The 21044-nt window shown below is 36.6% G+C and overlaps 1 protein-coding gene across 2 annotated transcripts in view; it reads left to right on the top strand.

The window, feature by feature from the left end:
- IKZF2 (IKAROS family zinc finger 2) overlaps positions 1-16587 on the top strand; it is a 138233-nt gene extending 121646 nt beyond the window's left edge. For both annotated transcript variants that reach the window (XM_054585690.1, XM_054585689.1), the window contains 3 exons: positions 1598-1735; positions 9796-9939; positions 15457-16587. In XM_054585690.1, the coding sequence (XP_054441665.1) occupies positions 1598-1735; positions 9796-9939; positions 15457-16181 (1007 nt within the window). In that variant the 3' untranslated portion in view covers positions 16182-16587. The remainder of the gene's footprint in view (positions 1-1597; positions 1736-9795; positions 9940-15456) is intronic.
- The last annotated feature ends 4457 nt before the right edge of the window (positions 16588-21044 follow it).

Below are 21044 nucleotides of genomic sequence, written 5' to 3' on the forward strand. Positions count from 1 at the left end.
TTCAGTGCTAATTCCTTACTTCTTTAGTGCTGAGGAGCACTAAAGACCCCAAAGTTGAGTAGTGGTTATAGGAAGCACTGGCTTTTTCTTCCTTGTAACCTCTTATCATGGCATATAATTATATGTAGATATTTTTATATTGTTTGCACTAAATGTTTCTGACTAAAAGTATTTTCTTCTATTTTTCAATGCTCTTACACCGTGATACAAATTCTTCACAATATACACAGCTACCTGGTTTCGACTTCTCAGAAATCCTTGGTTCTGAATAATAGAAGTTACTTTGCCTAGTATTTTTAGAAATGAGTAATCATGCCTTAGAAGCTTTTGTTTAAGATAATTTACAAAAAGCTATAATAATGAAACAACTCATTTTAGTTATTGTGCACCTCAAATATAATCTAAAGGTTTTGTTTAAAACAAAAGTCAGTAGAGGGAAACTTTTATGTAGCTGTGAATACTTTGCCTTGTAACAGTATTTCAGTCCCACTTATAACCAGTACCGTAGCACGGAAGGTGACTGGAGTGAGGAATGCTATGTTTGGCCATGAAAAGGAGTCCATCAGTTGTCCTCTGGGCAAAGCAAAATGATTCCTATGGGAGTCAAGGAAGAGCCACTCACCGGGTTCACACTACACTTCACGACTAAAGCCTTCGGCACAGGCCCCCTGGCATTGTATGTTTCTGCCCTTGCTGTTCAAACCAGGAGCCAAAGCGCTCTGTGACACCCTCGTGAATAGTTATCCATTCAAACACGCCTCTTTCCGTATGTGTGTTTTCTTCTTCTTAACCAATTTTGTAAAGATTTTTTTTTTTTCAAATGTGATCATCGCAGTATTTTTCCAGGTATACTGAGATATGTCTCTCTGGCTAATAGGAAATAATTTATTTTCTGAATGTGAAATATGTTGAGATACCACGATCATTGTATAACTAAATATGTTCGGGCTTCAGTAGTTATTGTTAATAATCCTGATTCAAAGCGCCTAGGAGGTTAATTCTTAGTAATGGAAGAACAGGGCTGGATGTGGGAGAACAACTTTGCTGCAAAGTTTTGCATGTGTGAATAGTTATTACCAAGGTGGAAAAAAAAAAGAGAAACTCTGCTTTTATCTGTACTTTTTCTCATTACTTGAACTCCTTTTAGTCTTCTTGGTACCCGTGAATAATTTTTTCATTAAACAATGACATTTCAAGTTGTTGCATTTTAGTTTCCTTCAGTGTGATTCTCTGGCCTCACCGCCAACACCACCCCAGAAAAAATAAGTAAAAAAAATAATTCTCGTCATCTATCTAAGCTGAGAGAATTGTATTTAGAGTAACTGTTAGTGTTAAGAATCAGATAATTTGAAGACAGATCATCTAGGATACAGTCAGAGCATGAATTGGATTCAGTATTTCCCCTGTCACCAAAGGTACTATCTGCCTCATCGTCTTTCAATCTTGGTGGAGATTTATTATCTAAATCAGAGTGTGGAGGAGGAAGAGATTTAAGTCTGAAAAGCATACAAATGCTTCCTCCACACTATCAAAAGTTAGCTGTTCATTTTGCTCAGGATGAGACTGGCAGCACACTAACCTTGAATTCTCTCCTCAGTGGGTAAACCTCACAAGTGCAACTACTGTGGACGGAGCTACAAGCAGCGCAGTTCACTGGAGGAGCACAAGGAGCGCTGCCACAACTATCTCCAGAACGTCAGCATGGAGGCCGCGGGGCAGGTCATGAGTCACCATGGTGGGTAGAAACGGCCCTCGCAATCTTCACACTGCTCTCTACTGCTCTTGTAGTTTTTTATGGGTTAAATAGTCCTGCCTACCCTTCAGTGTGGAGATAGAACCTTACATGGTTTAAAGCAATTTTAGATCACATTAACTTTGTATGGGATTATCTTCTTGAGCGTTTGAAATGAGTTGAGCTTTGGGACAATTTGCAAACAAACTAGACTGAGTTTTTGTGATGCTCCCAAATTATTTCTCCTAACACATGTTTGAATAAACATAACAAGAGCAGGCACCCTTGAATACAGGAAACAAAGGTACTGTGTTCTCCTCCCAACAGTTAAGAGATGGTTCCACGTAAGTCTACAGGTATCCTAATAGATGTAACTGGTTATTTGTGCCTTTCCATTTCTCTTAGGTAAATGAGTAGTGATATAATTGGAATTTTCTCCAATCTGTCCTGTGATTTATCTTGGAAGTTACTGATTTTGCTTTCTATAAGTGTGGGACACAAAGTAGGTCAAAATTAGCCACCATTTCCCCCCACAAAAATCAAAACGCAAGCAAAACATCCTGATCTCCATAACACACAGTAGCAAATAGGAAGGAAGGCAGTCTCTAGATTTATCAGTTAATAATTCTCTATTACTGATCAATTAATGTTAGTAAATCAGCCTTACAAAGGAAAGTTATTAACTTCAGTTATTTAATATTTGGAGCCATCTTGACCTATCTTATCCTGTTAATTTTTATTTTATTGTTCATACAAGTACATACAGAAATCTTAATGCATTGGTGTTTTTATATCTGTTACATAAAAAAGATTTGGCCAATGTTAAATAGTATAATTGAAGAATGCTATAGTCACTTTTAAAGTATAAATATCTATTGAGCAGTTTATAGACAGATCTCAGATTATCTGTAGGGTTTTTTTTTTTTGTTTTATATAGTGCACACTGTGGAACTGTGTATACTAGCAGCTAGTGATTATATGTTCTTGGGAATTCATTTTAATTAAAATAATTTGTTATGAATAATTGAAGCATTTTCTTTGTATTGAGGGTATAGAACCAGATTTAATTCTGCTTATCATTGTGAGTCCATTTGTATATATTACTGTTAACTAAAAAATTGTAAAGCATCTCTGTTATAAGTCTTAGTAAATTTGATATTGCAAGTTTGCATTACCTGGGCTTACGAGGATAGCATAGGTTTCGTAGCATAGATGTTAAGGTGGTGAACCTAGGAGTTCAGCAAACCTGGTCTGGCTATGTGGTGTCTAAGGGTGTTATTCATAGGCTTGGCATGATAATTAAATGTTATTGGGTATGCAATAAACATTTAATAGTTTAATAAAATAGTTCTCTTTACTATTACATTTCTGGGCACTAAATATTAAGAAGTTGTAAAAGTACCATCCCCTTTAAAGTTATGTACTTCCTGGCATTAAGTGAGGCATCAGAGGATTCATTTGCCTACTAAGCACACTATTTTTGTTTAAATTGTTGGTTTTAGAGGTGGCTTGAGGCAGGGTAGCTGATAGAGGCTTGGAGGCATGCCAAGGATTTCCTTATACACCTTATGGCACTGCTACTTTTCCCATATAATGATCTCTGACTGCAGTATTTACATTTGATTGGATTATTAATTCTATTAGTTCATTTTTCTATTCATAGTTATTTTGAAACTCTGTGTTGGTGCATATCCAAATGAGAGAGACTCTCTCCTAAAAGACTTCATATTGTTATAGAGAAATAGGTGTACATAAATAACTATAGTCAACATTTAACTGTCTGTTGGCAGATTAACCAATTATAGATTAAATGCTGACAAGGAATTTTAGCAGGTATATTTTGGGAAAGGAAAAGACGTTTTTCTAAAAGACCTCAGCATCAACCCCATTTTTCAGCTTGCTTTGCTCTTCCCAGCAAAGGCCTTTTACAACTGGCTCTGACACTGGACTAGTGGAGGGAGGGTGGGGAAAGTGGGAGAGACACTCAGCTACTGGGGAGAGCAGGGGCAAAGCCAGGAAGAGCGGGGGGGAGGTTTCCATATCATTTATAGACCCAAATATTTGTTCTTCAGTATTGGATATAGATTTAACCATCTAAGGTTATATTAATGCCATTTAATACTATAATTTTTCTAGGTATATTGTAATAGTAATTTGATATTATCCTTGCTCTCCTTTTCTCTTTGTTAACATACTTGGTGGGGAATTGAATGTGTGGGATAGGGACTGATAAATGCCATGAGAGAGAAAAATATAGGTAAATACTGCTGGAGTTCATTATTAACTTTGTCTTACATACATTACTTAGCATGTGTCTCCTTTTAAACAGAGCCACAGTGAAATCATTTTTATCTTGCTACATCCTGTCTGTCTTTTGGGGGGGGTCTTTTCTTCTGGTGGTAGGTGTGGGGGTTGCCAGCATTGTGGTTGCCATTAGCTCCTCGAAATTAATTACTATTCTTTTATTTTCATATATGACATAGTTATACTTCCTAGGCTCTCTTTCCCAAAACATGTGCTTCTCCACATTCACCCTTACAGTGACAAAGTGTCTGAAGTGGCATTCTTTCACTTTATTCAGGAAATGTTTATCAAGGGTTTATGTGCTAAAACTCTATGGAACATTCTGGGGATACAAAGATAAATGTAATAGACACAATTTCTTCCTTATATTTATAGTTCAGTAGGAAACACATAGTTCAAAAATAAAATAAAACAAAGCAAATGCAGCCATGAAGGTGTATATATGCCTCTCCAGGGGCGCAGATGTGGATATGGCATCACCCTGTCTGGACAAGTCAAGGAAAGCTTCTCACATTCAGTGTGTTACCCATGAATGAAGATGAGAAAAACTGGACAGATTCACAGAGAATGTACTGTTCAGATTCACAGAGAATGTACTATCCAGACAGACAGTTGCTACAGGCTAAGACTTAAAGGTATAAAAGAGCATTAGCAGATTCCTGGAAACTGAACGTCTTTGGTGCTAAAGGAGTGATAAGAAATGAGACTGAAATAGTAGGTTGTGAAGTAAAGATAGAACCTTTTATGCTAATCCAGTGTTTGGATTTCGTTGGGATAATCAAATTTGTGTTTTCTAAAGAAAAGTTTCACCAATATAGAATACGAAGTGGAAGCCGGACAGACACGCAACGAGAGGCAGGAAGTCAGAAAGCCAAGGAGGGGAAGAGAAGGGGGCGAAATACTGAACGCATATTCAGCTGAAATATAGGGAAAAATAATGACTTCTACCTTTGCAAATAAAGATAATAATGCATTTGGCTATTATGGCAGATTATTTTATTTGAAAGTTATTTTATGCTCATTTTTCAAGTCTATTCTGCTTGAAGAAAAAGCTTTAAACATCAGAGTACATAATGTTCCCCCTTGCCTAAAGACAAAAATGGAAAGAGAACAAACTTTAAAGAAAAGTAATATTTTTAGATTTATCGTTTGATTATTTGGTAGGGATTTTTTTTTTTTTTTGCAAGTATGTGGACACGATTGGGAATGTGTAAACTTTCCAGTAAGCTTTCTCCACCTATTTCCATGGGGTGACACTTCTCTCATTAAGTTATTTAGGAAACATCCATTGGATTGTATATTTGTCTCACATCCTAAAAGGTACTACAGATACAAAGTCAAATAAAATGCAGTGTCTACCCTAAGGTGGTTTACCAACAGTTGGAAGAAACTGACCAGTAAACCAGCAGTGAGAACACTGTGATAAGCATTCCAGGAACACTGAGGTCAGATATCTAAATCACACTGGGTGTCCAAGAGAAATTTCTAGGGAATGTTATGTTTTAGTGGCGTTTTCAAGGGCAAGATAGCTAGCTGAATAAATGGAGAAGAGTGTTTCATGCATAAAGAAGAGCATGTGTAAAGAAACAGAAGTCTAAAAGAGTGTTGCAGGTTCAGGATCTAAGAGCAGCTATGTATAACTAGAGCCTAGTTTGTAAAGGCAAGAAAGATGGGGAGGGGATAAGGCTAGAGATACAGGCTGTGAACCAAGCATTGAGGGCTTACTGTGCTAAGTGAAGGATTTGCAACTTATCCTAAAAAACATTACTACATTACATTTTATTGCTAGAAATGTGGGAAATAGATCAAAAGAATCAAGATAGAGGCAGGTAGACCATTGCAACAATCTACTGATTGATTGAGTTGGGCCTAGTGGCCTGCAAGATGCAGAAAAGTTAGACAATTGGGAGCAACTGTAGATTTAGAATTTAAAACACTTGGTAACTCCATGTATGCCTAAGGAGAGGTGATAAAGAACAGGAGCGGCCGGAGACTGGGTGACAGGAAGAAATCTAGGATCTGCAACGATTACCTAGCATGAATGAACAGGTAGGTGGTAATGCTATTCACTGAGAATGGAAATTAGAGAAATAGGAGAAAGTTTGCAGAGGGAAATAGAGATTTCAGTTTTTGAACACATTATTCTCTAAGTATCTGTGAGAGTTAGCCAAGTCAGCCAAGTGAAACTAAAAAGTTGAATATATATCATATTATTCACATATAGATACACACACACACGTGTGTGTGTGTGTGTGTGTGTGTGTATAAAATCAAGCTCTCGAGAGAGGGATGTGGAGGATATAAAACAGTGGGAACCATAATAATATAGACAGTAGTGTGTAGTAACAGGCTTTGTAAAGTTATATGGGTAAGTATAGAGTGAGACATCTAGAAGGCCAAGAATATACCGGGAAGGAAAAACAACAACAACAACAAAAAAAGAACCATGAAGATGAGTAAGAGCAGAAGGCTTGAAAATGGAAAGAGTGATTTTACAGAAGCCAAAGTAAGTGTCAGCACTGTCCAATGTTCTCAAGGAAATAACTAAGATATCTGAAAAGTTTCTTTTAGATTCAGCCACATGGAGAAAATGTGTGACAATATAGAAGACATCTGTTGTTTTTGCTGCCTTGCATACCTTCTTTCTTCTTGTGATAACAAGACTTTCATTTCCCTTTAGAGAAGCGTCTCCTGGCTCGTGAAGCCATGGCGAGGCTGTCCGTCTAGGCGCCCTGCCCTCTCTGGCCATGGGAGGGCCGTATGACCCAATCTGGGTCTCTCTGTGTTGGGAACACTATGGTTCTGTCTTTATGATTTATCAGCGTGATGAGATAATGAAATAATGCAAGTATAAATCTATTTTTCCTGGTAATAACTTCAAAAATAACTTCAAGGAATATATTTGGTTATGAAAGTTGCTCCAACAAATGAAGTTAGCATGTTGGTATTTTCTTAGCCTGGTTGAATGTCTCACTGTGGGAGTGAACATCATTGATTTAACGAGAGAGCTTGTTTTATGTTTCTAACAATATATAGCAGTGGGCAAAAGTAGGTTTACAGTTGTGAGTAAGCAAAGCACAGAGTTTATTCTTGTTTTATTATTTATTCTTACTATTTTCCATACAAACAACTATAAACCTACTTTTGCCTACCACCCCTGTTTATTCAGAAATATTTTGATGAGTTGTACCCAGATTCATGAAAGCAAAATATTCAGATTTCTTAATATTTCTTAATATAGTAATTGAGAAAGTGTATCAGATATTTTCCCCATGGCAGAACTTAAAAAATATGTCAAACTTGTTTATATAAAGTCAAAATTCAAATTATGTCTACAAAGAATGCTATAGCATAGCAGCTAAGAGCCCGGTCACCTGGGTTCAACCATATATTCCACACTAACTGGGTGTAAACCCTGAGGAAATAACATCTCCGTGTCTTTGTTTTCCCATCTGTAAAATGGAGATGGTAATTGTACCTATCTCCGGGGGGGGGGGGGGCGGGGAGGTGTTGAAGCATTAAATGCAAATCCTTAAAACAGTACTTAACACACATGCCAGCTGTTGTTATTTTTGTTGTTATTATTGTCAGTATGGTAGAAACAAGATTAATATTGGATATGTAAAGGATTGTTCTAAAGAAGAATTTAGACCAGAGCTCTGCCGAAGTCATTATTTTCTGTTCACATGAGCTTCATTGAACTTGGGACAAATCATCTGAATTGAGGTGGATGTGGTGTGGGACAGTTCCCACACCCAGGTTTCGTTTTGAATGTTAAATGTGTGCAAATATGAAAATTCAAGGTGAGACATAGAGCAAAACTGCTAAGTTTTAGACTACTCATTTCAAAACTAATTAGTATATTCAATTTGGGGGCAAACCCTGTTAACCAGTTTTGCTGTTTTTTAGCAAAATTTACAACAACAAACTTTTTTTTCTTCTTTCATTTTGGATCTCGGTCCGTGACATATTTTCATCTTTGGTCTATAGTTGTTTGGTCTATAATTACTTTTTTAATAGCTTAAGAAGTGCCCGCAAAGCCACCACCCAAAATAAAAATTAAGATTTTGAAAATAATCTATGTAATTACATCGTTCCCTGCCACATCACCACTGCTGTTTCTTCCTCTGCCCCCCCCCTTACTTGATTCTATGGTCTTCCTTTCTTTTCTTTACTTTTTAAGTTGTTTTTTTCTTTTTTTAATTTTAGTTTGTAAGATAGGACATAATGCTTTACAAAATGTAGGGGGTCAGACTTTTCTACTTGATAATGCTATTATATATCAGTATAGAAAATAAGCTAAGTGTTTCCTTGTTTCTGAATCTCATTCTTGGAATTTTTGCCAAATTAACACCCAGCAATTGCAGAATCCCTTGTCGTTCATAACCAGATCTGTTATAAAACAGAGATTTAAGATTAAATTTTTCTGGCATATCTACTAGACTACATTAGGTTAACTCAAACTTAGATTGAATGTCAATCTCTGTAAACATGTCCAATTTAGGAAAACAATTTTCTGATGCTACTTTTCATTTTTTTAAAAATCTGGAACGTATATTGCTTATTAAGTAGGTCATTTGAATTGTGCACTGGATTTGCTTAACTTTCATCTCTTGCTTTTTCACTTTATTTTAGCATCCACCCTTATAGATGAGAGTGCATTGTGTTTCGCACAATGGAACTATCCTTTACAAATTTAAGGAGGAGAATAAATCATTTTTCAGTGCATGTTGAACAAATAAAGCTATCCTAAGATATGAAACCTTTCAGTTTTCAAGCAGTATTGACACAGTTACCACTGGAGACAACAGCCATAATCAAGAAGCAATAAGTTAGGGCCTTTCCTATGAACACTGGTTTTAATCCACTGATCCCAGTCTGTCTCAGATGTTACTCTGTCCTTAGCTAAATGTTCTGTGACAGTATTTTTATTCAAAAAGAAATTTTATAAGTTCTTTGTCTACCCTATGAATGCCAGCATCTAACCTAAGCGCTAGTGTACCAGCCAGTAGCAGCTTAAACAAATGGGATGAAGAGCGAGCAGCAATAGAAAGTGTATGTCAAATGAATTAGAGCAGCCTAGTGAGAAAATATGCCAGTTTGGAAATAGATGCTTTTATCCTGCAGAAGAGCTCTTCTTAAATAAATCACAGCCATAGAGCTGCCATAGTTTACTGTGCGTGTTCAGAACTGGATCTTCTTCACGAAGTCTGCTTTGCGCAGGTATTTAGCTGCTGCCAATAGGGATACCAGTTCACTCAGCTCATCAAATAGAAAGTCTGTTACAAGAAAATACATGGGTGAAAAAAAAAAAAAAACCTCTGGTTAAATACTCTGTTGTTATTCCATGTGTCTGTTGAAGCTTTCCTCCAAAACTAGTCGACTTACTTAAACTGTTTTACAAAAATAAACTCCAAGAACCTTGAGAATAGTGCAGTCTTAAAGTAGTATTGATTTTAGTCAATGTCAAAAACACTTTCAGAGGAATAAGATGAGAAACAAGATGAACATGTTTGCCACCAATAGTGGCAACAGTTTATGTCATTGATCTGAGAGAAGCTCAGATAAAAACAAATCCTCTTGTGTGTCAGAATAAAATTACCAGGTACTTGAACACTGGAGGTTATCTGTCTACTTGCTTTTATTCAAGCATACTAGCTTATGTTTGTCTAACACATATTGAGATGGCAAGTCCAGCTTTGTATCTTTAAAATGTTGAAGAAATTATCAGATTGCATTTTTTGTATGGTTTTATATAGTACCTCCTATAGAAGATTGTAAGGAACAAGAGCCTATTATGGACAACAATATTTCTCTGGTGCCTTTTGAGAGACCTGCTGTCATAGAGAAGCTCACGGGGAATATGGGAAAACGTAAAAGCTCCACTCCACAAAAGTTTGTGGGTAAGCATTACGAATGCTTTTATTTCTTTAAAAAGATGATTTTAATGGGCAAAGACATGTTCCCACGTATTAGAAATATATACGGTGTATTTCAGTTCATGAAATGAATGTCAATCTCTTTTCTTCATTATTCTTTTCTACTTTTTGCCACTTCATGTATACCATACACACATGCACACACAGGCATGAGCTTGAGAAAGAGAAATAAAGGAGAGATTGATGGTAGTAAGTTTCTGTCTCAAAAGGAAGTGGTATAAAGTGAAATAACATGTAAAAATAAAATGTTGATTTATTAAAAATATAATAACCCTTAAGGGAGATAGGGTAGTCTGTTAGCCAGTTTTGGATTGTGTCTTTAAATATGCATTAGAACCTAGTTTTTAAACTGTTTTCTTTACATGATGTTAATGTTTTTAGTATTTGATCTAGGGTGAACAGAAATCTCTTTTAAATTGTGCATTAGAAAAATAATGCAGCAACCTACATTCAAGATATTTCATATTGGTTCTGTATCTCATCTTTTGCACTGAAAAGATTAAATATGATCTATTAGACTTTCCTTTTTCATTTCCAAGCCCTCGGATAGTCTTCATTGTGCTCATGGTTGGCATCATTCTGCATAGTGTTAAGTCATAAAGTATCTCTGAGGATACAAAACTAAGTTTTAAAAAGAGTGTGAATAATGGAGTTGATATAAAGAATTATCATTAATTGCATGTGTAATATCTATTTTTATAAGCTTTATATAGGGTAGAAGTTAGAAGAAATAAAAATATTTAAATAGATTCTCACATTCTATTGTAAAAGTCATTGTGGAACATCTTATGGGAGTTGAATAATAACTGGGAGAAAGTCTTTCATTATTTCAGGGAGGAAAGGGCAATAAAATTCTATTATTCCAAAAAACAGTCAGAGAAGGTTTCCTTTCAATCTAGAATTGAAGAACTAACAGATGACCAAAATATCACTCTAAGAGACACTGGAGGGGTCAGCTGACACAGCTGATTGAATTCTGGCTGATGGTAGCCCTGGGGGCCGCCGTTTACAGGGGTTCAGTGAAAAGCTCCTTGAAGGCCACCCCTCAAAGGCCAGCCATGGGCCCTCAGTAATGTTTCTTTCTCTCTCTTTCTTTCTTTTTATAAATAACTTTTTAAGAGTGCCAGTTCATCGATTTTTAAAATTGATTGATTTGATAGATGTCCATTAAATGCCTGTATCTCAACTAGACACTCGTGTAATTGGGAAAATGTGAAATTCATTATTGTATTTTCTGTCTCCTGAATTTACTTAGTTCTGCTTTTTAAAACATTTTCACATTTTTTTATGACTTAGAGGTGCTACTCTCAATTTGATTTTATTACATTTCTTAGAAAAGAGGGACAGATTTTTAAATTTACATTTTGATTCTAAAGTAATGACATTAGATTTTTATTAGGAATTAGATGGGGTTTTTTTTTTTACTTAGATTCTGCCCTAGTAGTAATATATTATACAACAATTGAATAATAACTCTTTCTATGTATGAAATGAAACACATTTTATTATTCCACAGTTACTATAAATTATTTTTTTCTATGTCCCTCAGTTAAATACTCTTCCGTGAGCTTATTAAGCTCTCCCAGCCAATGACCCTTGAGCTTTCTACCTGTCCATTTGTCTCCTCTTTTCTTATCCAGTTTCAGTTCCATGGCTCACCACTTTTTCTTTTCTTCTGCCAATATTTTTGTCTCTCCTGATTTGTTGTCCTTCTGTCACCTTCTGGTGAAACCGCATTCTCTAGTGAAGCCAACTGAGCCTCTTATCCGCATCTACGTAGTGACTAGGACTTTTGAAGAAAATCTCACTTAGTTATAATTTGGCATCACTATAAATAAATGAATAACTGTTCTCAAATATCCATTGTCCCACCCATGCTATGTAACAGACCTTCTTTGATTTATTCCTAAATAGCCGCCTCTCCTACTCACCACTGTGGCCATTTCAACTTTTCTCTACTCTTTGTAAATATGGTATCTCACTCATTGATGATATTATATCTAGAGTCACAGGGAATAAAGTCAGTCCAAGTGATTTTAATATAATACCACTAATCCCATAGCACTATATGCAATCATCTGAATGCTTTCTTCTTTTCTCCTTGTTTTAAAGAGAGAGTATCTCTCTTTCTGATTAAGCTTAATTCTTCTGATTGTGCTCTGAAATTCTCCTATCCCAACCCCCCAAATATCTTACACTATTATTTTTCCTCTTTCTTACTTACATTTCAACTTCTCACCTCCATCGGCAATTTTTTTTTTTTTTTTTAGCATTTAATGTGATAAACTCTCATTGTTAAAAAAAAAAAAAAAATCTTTCCTCAGACCCCAAGTCTCCTTCCAGAGACCATCTACTTTCTCCTTCTCTCCACAGATGGCGCTCTTTAAAGAATTCTCTATGCTTGCTTTCTATAATTTCTTTCTACTCCTACCCTGGCTTTCTTCCCTATGATCCTCTGAAGTCATTCTCATTAACATGACTCGCTTCCACAGTGCTTAAGTCCAGTGGATTGTTTTTTGGCTATAGTACACAAGTCCTATAGAGCATTTGCCACTATTGATTAATTCCTTTTGAAGTACTCCCTTGCCTTGGTTTCTATGGCATTGACCTTTTTTGCATTTCTTCCACCTTCTCTGACTGCTCCATTTAGTATTCTTTATGTAGTTACCCCTAATAGCTACGCAAATGGAGGCAAAATACTAATGAAGGCCTCCATTCATATGCCTGAATGTTTTAATATACCTCAAGGTGAGAAACTGTTATGTTCTACCCTTCTAACTTAGAAGACTGAGTGCTAATAAATGGGGAATTATCAGGTTCCTTGGAGTTCCACACCCGACCGTGGCAGCGCGCGCAGCACCACCTCCTCGCCTGGGTGGGGCCCGGTCCCTCTCTTAGACACATACTTGAGCTCTAAGTTCTGTCCAGCTTCAGCCCCAGACATACACGTGTACACATCTTGGCCAGCACATCCAAGTTCTTTTCACACTGTGCCCACATGCGGTGCATAAAGAGTGGAGTGTGGGCCATTCCTCAGCTGAAAAGCACGCATGCCAGTGGCACAGTTGGTAGGAAGAGGACCGCTAACCCACTGCTCAGCCTGGGAGCAAATTCGGAGTCATTTGGGCAAGGAAGTCTCGGGTCTAGTGTGTGGTCTAGGGAGTGAGCTTGGGATAGGCACTTTCCCTTGGCCCTGCACATTCCTTATTCCATGAGGAGCAAAGCTCAGGGCACTGAAAATGTGGGACTCAGTGCAGGAACCCCACTTGCACTGGTCTATGGGCAGACGTAAAAATCTTGGTGTTTCAGTTTCTACTGTTCAATTTCTCTTCTTTACACTTTCCCTATCATGGGTGATATCATGTATTCCCATGGCTTCAGAGGTTACTCTCCATAAACCAGTGACTCTCATTTTTACGTCTCAAGATGAGTTCTCTCTCACATGAGTTTGAGACTGTACCTCTGTACCTACTGTACATGACTATTACTCTTAGCCTATCCTGACCTATATTCATCATGTTTTCTATCTCATTGATGTCCACTAAGTTTCCTGGGCCTGAAACGTAGGTGTCATGATTAACTTCCTTCTCTTTCTTATTCTCTATCTCTAGATAATCACCAGGCCCTATGTTTTCAAAGTGTTTTGCTGTTTCATCGAATTTTCTCCATTTCCACTGCCACTCTACTAGTTGAGGCCACCATGGGATCTATAGCACCAGCTTCCTAAACCATCTTGCTAAATAACTGTCTGGTCAAGTCATTTCCCTATTTAATCCTTTCAACACTTACTGCCTTCGGGATAAAATTCAAATTTCTTTGCTGTCAAATGAGGCCTAGATTGTATGGCTCCACCTTTCCCATCTGTTTTCACACCTGTTGACCCCAGCCTCCCACCTTCTACTCCTCCTCCACATTCCTTTACTTTGGCTTGTATTTGCCATCACATTCACATCTCTGATGCCACTTCTTTCGAGAAGTCTTATTTTACTCCCCAGTTTGAGATATGAATTCCTCTTATATGATCGCATAGCTCATATCACGCTGTATTATAAATGATCCCTAAATTACTTTCACTCACTCTAAACTGTAGACTCTGAGAATGTGAAGTTTGTGTAGCTTAACTTTTAAACTTTTGACATTGCAATGTCTTAACGTGGATACCATGAGATAATACCTCATTTTTCCTTCTATTTTCATTGCTCTGATCATTGCCCTGACCGCACTTTGGGGACCTTACTTCAAACCTGAGATAATACTAGCTACTTGGAAGTGCTTTTCCAGAATGCACTTCCAAGTAGTGGATTGCTATGTTCTATCAACATGGCAAGTTAGGTATCCATCTACAACATGCTAAACATTTATAAGAAGTCCACAGATATTTTTAACAAGCATTTATCTGTAAAATTTACCTATTAGAGTAATTAGGTAATTAGTAGGAGACCACATTATATTAGTGGCAGAGATTTAAAAAGATCAGATAGTCTGTCCAAATTCAGTAATGTTTTGAAGGAGAAAAAATTACTTCTCATATTCTGTGCACCAAACTCTTTAGAGTTAATGCTTAGATATTATAGTGAAGTAAAATTAAATTAACTGCAGTAAATATTAAAGAGAAAACTGCATACTTCAATCAAGAAAAAGTATAGAAGATGGACAATGGATCATAGCAGAATCATTTCATACATGTCTGAATAAAAAAGGGGTAACAAAAACATGAGTAATGATTTCTTTTGAGATGCAAAACAACAAAAACAAAATATTTTCCAATCTATAAATCTTTTGGAAGTTAACTTCTATTTTTAAATAGCCCCAAATTTTATTCAGTTTATCAGATAGTTCAACAGTATTTTAATTGGGACTTTTTTTTAACTCTGCAGAATGACATATGTTGATTCTGTAATTGTTTTCTTAATAGAGCAACAAAGTCAACCAAATTAACCCTACACAAAAGTGAGATGACAGATTTTTATAACCAGATCACAAATTCTGGTTATATGACTTGGTCACTGATGTTAAAAATACGCAAAAGCAAGCATAGTCTCTGAGTTATTTTCATGTGGTATTTGTTCTTTCTCCTATGGTTGCTGACTTATTTTCACAGTCCCTGACTTATTTTCACCTGGTATTTTTTCTTTCTCATAATTACTGAGCTCTAGACAAGCGGAAATTTTCACAGTGAATAAAAATAAGCTAACACACTCTCCATCATACTTTTCAGGCTGGGTGCATTTTCACTCTGGTACTAGAACAACTACAAATGGCTTGTGAAATTTGTATTACTAATCCTCTTCGCAGGTTTAGAGTGTTTGTGAGTCTCGGCAGAATTAAAGGGCCTAAATCCTTGATCTAAGGAATAAGATATACCATATTATGGAAAAGGGATTTGATTAGTTAGCTTTGTACTTTTGTATTTTTAATCCAGCCACTGATTCTGTTGTATCTTTTCCCCCCTTCTTCCTTTTCTTCCCCTCTCTCTTTCAGGGGAAAAGCTCATGCGATTCAGCTACCCAGACATTCACTTTGATATGAACTTAACATATGAGAAGGAGGCTGAGCTGATGCAGTCTCACATGATGGACCAAGCCATCAACAATGCAATCACCTACCTTGGAGCTGAGGCCCTTCACCCTCTGATGCAGCACCCGCCAAGCACAATCGCTGAGGTGGCCCCAGTTATAAGCTCAGCTTATTCTCAGGTCTATCATCCAAATAGGATAGAAAGACCCATTAGCAGGGAAACCTCCGATAGTCATGAAAACAACATGGATGGCCCCATCTCTCTCATCAGACCAAAGAGTCGACCCCAGGAAAGAGAGGCCTCTCCCAGCAATAGCTGCCTGGATTCTACTGACTCAGAAAGCAGCCATGATGACCACCAGTCCTACCAAGGAAACCCTGCCTTAAATCCCAAGAGGAAACAAAGCCCAGCTTATATGAAGGAGGATGTCAAGGCTTTGGATACCACCAAGGCTCCTAAGGGCTCTCTGAAGGACATCTACAAAGTCTTCAATGGAGAAGGAGAACAGATTAGGGCCTTTAAGTGTGAGCACTGCCGAGTCCTTTTCCTAGACCATGTCATGTACACCATTCACATGGGTTGCCATGGCTACCGGGACCCACTGGAATGCAACATCTGTGGCTACAGAAGCCAGGACCGTTATGAGTTTTCATCACACATTGTTCGAGGGGAGCACACATTCCACTAGGCCTTTTCATTCCAAAGGGGACCCCTATGAAGTAACAAACTGCACATGAAGAAATACTGCACTTACAGTCCCACCTTCCCTACGATGTTGACATACCTTTTTTAAAAAAGAAAAATATTATTACTGTCATGAATTCTTATTTTGTGGACACGGTGTCTTCGCTCTGCCTAATTACAATTAGGAAGAAACAGAAGAGAGAAGGGACAGGGACAGGGGATATTGTTTCTTGATAACTTAGCTGGTTTATTTTGTGGGAATTTTGAGAGCAGTTCATTTCTGCCATGCATAGGTATAAGGCATATCGTGCTTTGAAAAACAAATCACTTGATTCATATAGGTTCACCTAAAAGATTCTGATTTACCACTGATGCTCAGAATTATGATTGAAGGCAGGAAAGTTTAGTTTTCTGGGTAGGACTTTCTCAGTTTAAAATGGGATAAGTAATTTAACACTTCAAAGAAGAATTTGTTTTAAAACGTAAACAGTTTTTTCTTTTTTTCTCTAGAGATTATGGAGCAGAAACACATTGTTATTTTCAGTGATAACTCCTTGGATGGGTGGTTGTTGTGGGTTCTATGTTTACTTCCCCTCTGGAATTTATAATACGGTATGTTATACACTGTACCATAGAGCAAAACTTTTAAACTACAGGTAGTTAAGGACACCTACAATACATCTGAGGTCCTATGATCTTATTTTTCTAAACTTAAGCACTGTTTTTCCATAGTTTTGATGACTGGCATTTTATAGACACCCTGGCAGCCTTACTTTTAACACCTTTAATGAATAGTATTTTTAACTAGTTTTCAGAATAACATATGGTCTAAGAGTGGCTAACAGGCAGTCAGTAGTTTCCAGACGGGACCTCTACTCTTCATAAATTTGTTTGGGATGTTTTCTTTTACCATTGTAATGTGATGGCCGCATAGTATACATAATTGTGTCTAAAAGTATGCTTACGATTGTCACTTTATCAGCATTTAATCAGTGTTAACTAGTCAGCAGAAAAATATAATTAGGCTAACAGTAGGGGGAAAAAACCCACTCAGAAATCCCTTTCCTGGTATATTTCTCTTTTCCCTTGTGTTTTTCAAGCTGTGACCACCCAGTGTTCTGTCCATGGCCCATTCATCTTTTACTCTTCCAGCAGAAGGTCCTACATACCTCACTAGAAGCTCTTTCTTTCCAGCTCTCCTCCACACAGTTGCTAATTTGATCTGAATGTGTAACTTGAACCTCATGAGGTTATGGAACTAGGGCTATTTGTCCTAGTATTTCTTCAATAATAACATCTACCGCTTTAGGTGCAAGGAGAGGAAACTTTGTTGCCTTTACATTGGACTATAGAGACAACAAATTTTAAAAAACAACAACAAAGCTTACTTTTACCATCCTTGGAGTTGAAAATGTGACTGAACCTCCAAGTTGGCTGTGCCCTGCAAATTTTTCTGGCTCCAAAACATTCAACTGTTTATAAACCCTTATTGGAAACGGATCTCAATCCCATAGTACAAAATGTCTCTTCTTTTAATCAATCCATGTTACCATAGTCCATGCGCACATTATAATTTCATTTATATGGGTGCTCTATTTGTTCTTTGCAGTCCAACAGCGTTAGAAGGAAGCAACTAGTGACTTTGATTTGGGTCATTTGGCGGGACATACCTGGAGGCAGAGCTCGCTGCTGCTTCGTAGGGAGGGCCACGCTGACCGTGGCTGGATTGGCTGAGACCCATTTATGAATGCTGAAATTCTTGTAGCAGTAACTGGCAGCTGCTCTAAAAAATGACTAAATAGGATGCTGAGACTATGTTTCTCTTAATGCAGAATAATGTGAGAATTAGCAAGACTAGAGAACTGTGGACAGATAAGCAACTCTGGTCTTAAACTGCTCTTCTCTCATTTTCTAGTTGACCATCTGCTTATTTAAGCAACATCTAAGCACCGGCACAAGCAGAGCTAAACAAAAATGGTTATAACTCAGCTCTCTTTTACTAGCCCCTGTTGTAATAATTTTTGGAGAACTATCCAAACTGTTTCTTTAAATCTAAGAGAAGCACCAAAAGAGAGATGTGAAATGTTTTAATTAGAATGTCAACTGTCTTTTTTTTTCCTGCATGCTTTGGTACATTGGTACATTGTGAACATAGAATTTATTCAAAATGAAGCATGTCTTTGAGACTTCCTCTCCCCACTCACCCTGACCACTCATAAGTATCTGAAATTTTACTTTTTTTTCCTGTTGGTGGTAGTTGAATAAGTTAGTGATTATGCGTTTTGCTGTAATTTAAAGAAACATTTGGACGGCAGTCAATATGTTCATAACTTGGCCATGTGTGAACCTCTGCTGGCATTATCTATGAATTTTCTTCCTGCTTAAAATTTTTTTTCACTATGTAAACAATTTTGTACCTGCCCTGGGATAAAACTGAATTTTGGTGGATTTAAAGAGTTGTGTAGTACCCCATGAAGACAGCACTCAAGCACTCTCCTTTTCTGATTTCATCTTTTTAGGAATCTATTTTATCAAAGGGACTTCGTTACTTATGAGAGTGCATTTGCTACAAATAGATGCGTGTACTCTCTTAGCCTCATGATATAGGGGACAGAAAGAGGTAAAGATGGCTCAGGGTGTGACAGGGACAAATGAGAACAAGGTCAGTTCCACTGTGTATATCAGGAAGAATTTTTGTGAACACGGTATTTTCTGGGAAAATCGGAATGGCTGTGTTCACATACCTCTTCACAAAAGGAAATAGGCAACATGATAGCACCTAAAAATAAGTGAGGATCAGACACCAAATAAATCAAGTTTTATGCCCAGTTTATTCAGGTGAGATTTCACAATACAGAGTATTTGAGGGACAAGAAAATGGGTTAGTCTATGTGTTCTCCATTTTGGCAAAAATTCAGAACTTCATCATATTTCTTTGCCCTCATTTTGCCCAGAATTTTATCTCCAGCTCTTGGAGAAGTATGTGGCCTTCTTCTAACAGTGGTTGATCACTTAAAAAGCCATTCTAATCTGGCTTTTAAAACAGTGGAAGTGACCAATAAGCAGGCTGGAAGAAATTTCAAGTTGTTGAAACATTCCGTTGAAGATTTTCTGAGGGACAAAATGGGAGAATGAGAGACCAGGACTTAGAGTTGGCTTCAAAGTAGGGAGTTTCTTTCCTATATACTTACAAGCACATACATTCTTTTAAAGAAAATTCATGAAAAGAAGCAATTAGAGTGATCAGATGTGTTGCAAGAATATACAGAGGGTTAACAACCGTTAATACCTGAGCAGTTTAATAGGCTTACTTTATACCAGATTATATTAAGAGATATCAAAGAAGTCACTAGTGTGTCCTTAGGACTACTAGCAACACACAATGAAAAAAGTAGATATTTTACCCTGATTTGATATAACCTCCAAAGTGAAAGGAACAAATTATTCTTAGAAGATACAGAAAAAAAATTAACTGTTACTTGTTGACAAATGGAGAAAGACAAGAATATTGTAGTAAGCTTGATAATGTTTTGCGTCTCAGTTGTATGCTCACAATACCTCCGTGAAGTCTTTATGATAGTTTATATAAATGTTTGACAAAATTTACATCAGTGAAGGTATTTTGATGAACATTGGTCTATTTTTCAATGTTAATTTATTGGATCTCCAAAATGATTCCTTAAGGTAGAAAAAGAAAAGCCTGCAAAAATACAAACAAAACACTGTATGCCCTTAGTTTCAAGACAGAACTTAGATTATGAGATACTGGCTATGTTGTTTTTAAACTTTAAGTTGTTCATTTTACAAAAATGAACGTTACATTTGTGATCATCTTTAGTTATATTTTATGTATTATTTTAGAAAGTACTATCTTACGAAGACTATTCTAAAACAGAAATTCCCCGAATGCACAAGAATAAAAGAGTGGCAGTGAAATTGTAGTTTGTATATATGAAAGTGAGCTTAGAAATGTTTTTAAACCTTCAGTTTCTGCAAATTAATTAAAAATATATAATCACTGGTCTTAAGATCCTGAATTTAATGTATTAAATACTTCAGAAATTTCCTTTTATTGGTGCCTTTTTAAAATGCATTGAGAGAGTGTTGATTAGCTTTTGTAGCTCTAGAACACTTTTATTATGTATTTTTAAAATTCACTTAAAATTAAGTACTATATAATTTATCTTCATGTTTTTAGGGCAACACTGTTAGAAGAATTTCCAATACAGAGACTTTCAGCTCACCTGTGTAAAATAAAAGGAAATTTCGAAACAAGAATTTGATATCTTTTTCATTAGGTAGTATTTCTGAATACTGTTACAAGATTGTGCAGGTGAAATATGAGGTAGATGGGAATTTTAGCTGTGGATTGCATTATGTTATGTGTTCTGTTTTAAGGAAAAATAAGCTCTAAAATCTATCATGCAAGGCTTTATCAGTGGGGCTTTTGCTCAATAAAGTATTGTTTTGGAACTTCACCTAACAGCTAGCATTGTACTAGTCTTAGAACCTCTGTCCTCTAATCTGTTAATGTTCTATGGGGTAATGTAAAGAAGCAGGTAATTAATTCACCTTGAACAAAACAAAACTGAACAGTCATATCACACTGCTGTTCTCCAAAGCATAATCTCAAACGTTTCCTGCCATGGCTGTGTATTACTTGCAATGAATGTGTTAGGGTGTGACAGCTTTTTTAAAAAAGTAATATTAATAAGCTGCTTGTTATACGAAGCAAATGTCATATGACCAAGAAGCTGTGATATGCTAGTGTTTCTTTCTATCATAGTGTATTGCTAGGCCAAATAATGACACCTTAAAATTTTTACATTTATTGCAGAAACCTAAAATTTTGAGATTTCCATAAAAT

Source organism: Pteronotus mesoamericanus, unplaced genomic scaffold (assembly GCF_021234165.1).
Source record: "Pteronotus mesoamericanus isolate MK-2021 breed Mesoamerican mustached bat unplaced genomic scaffold, CSHL_Meso_final contig_90, whole genome shotgun sequence".
Classification (NCBI taxonomy): domain Eukaryota; kingdom Metazoa; phylum Chordata; class Mammalia; order Chiroptera; family Mormoopidae; genus Pteronotus; species Pteronotus mesoamericanus.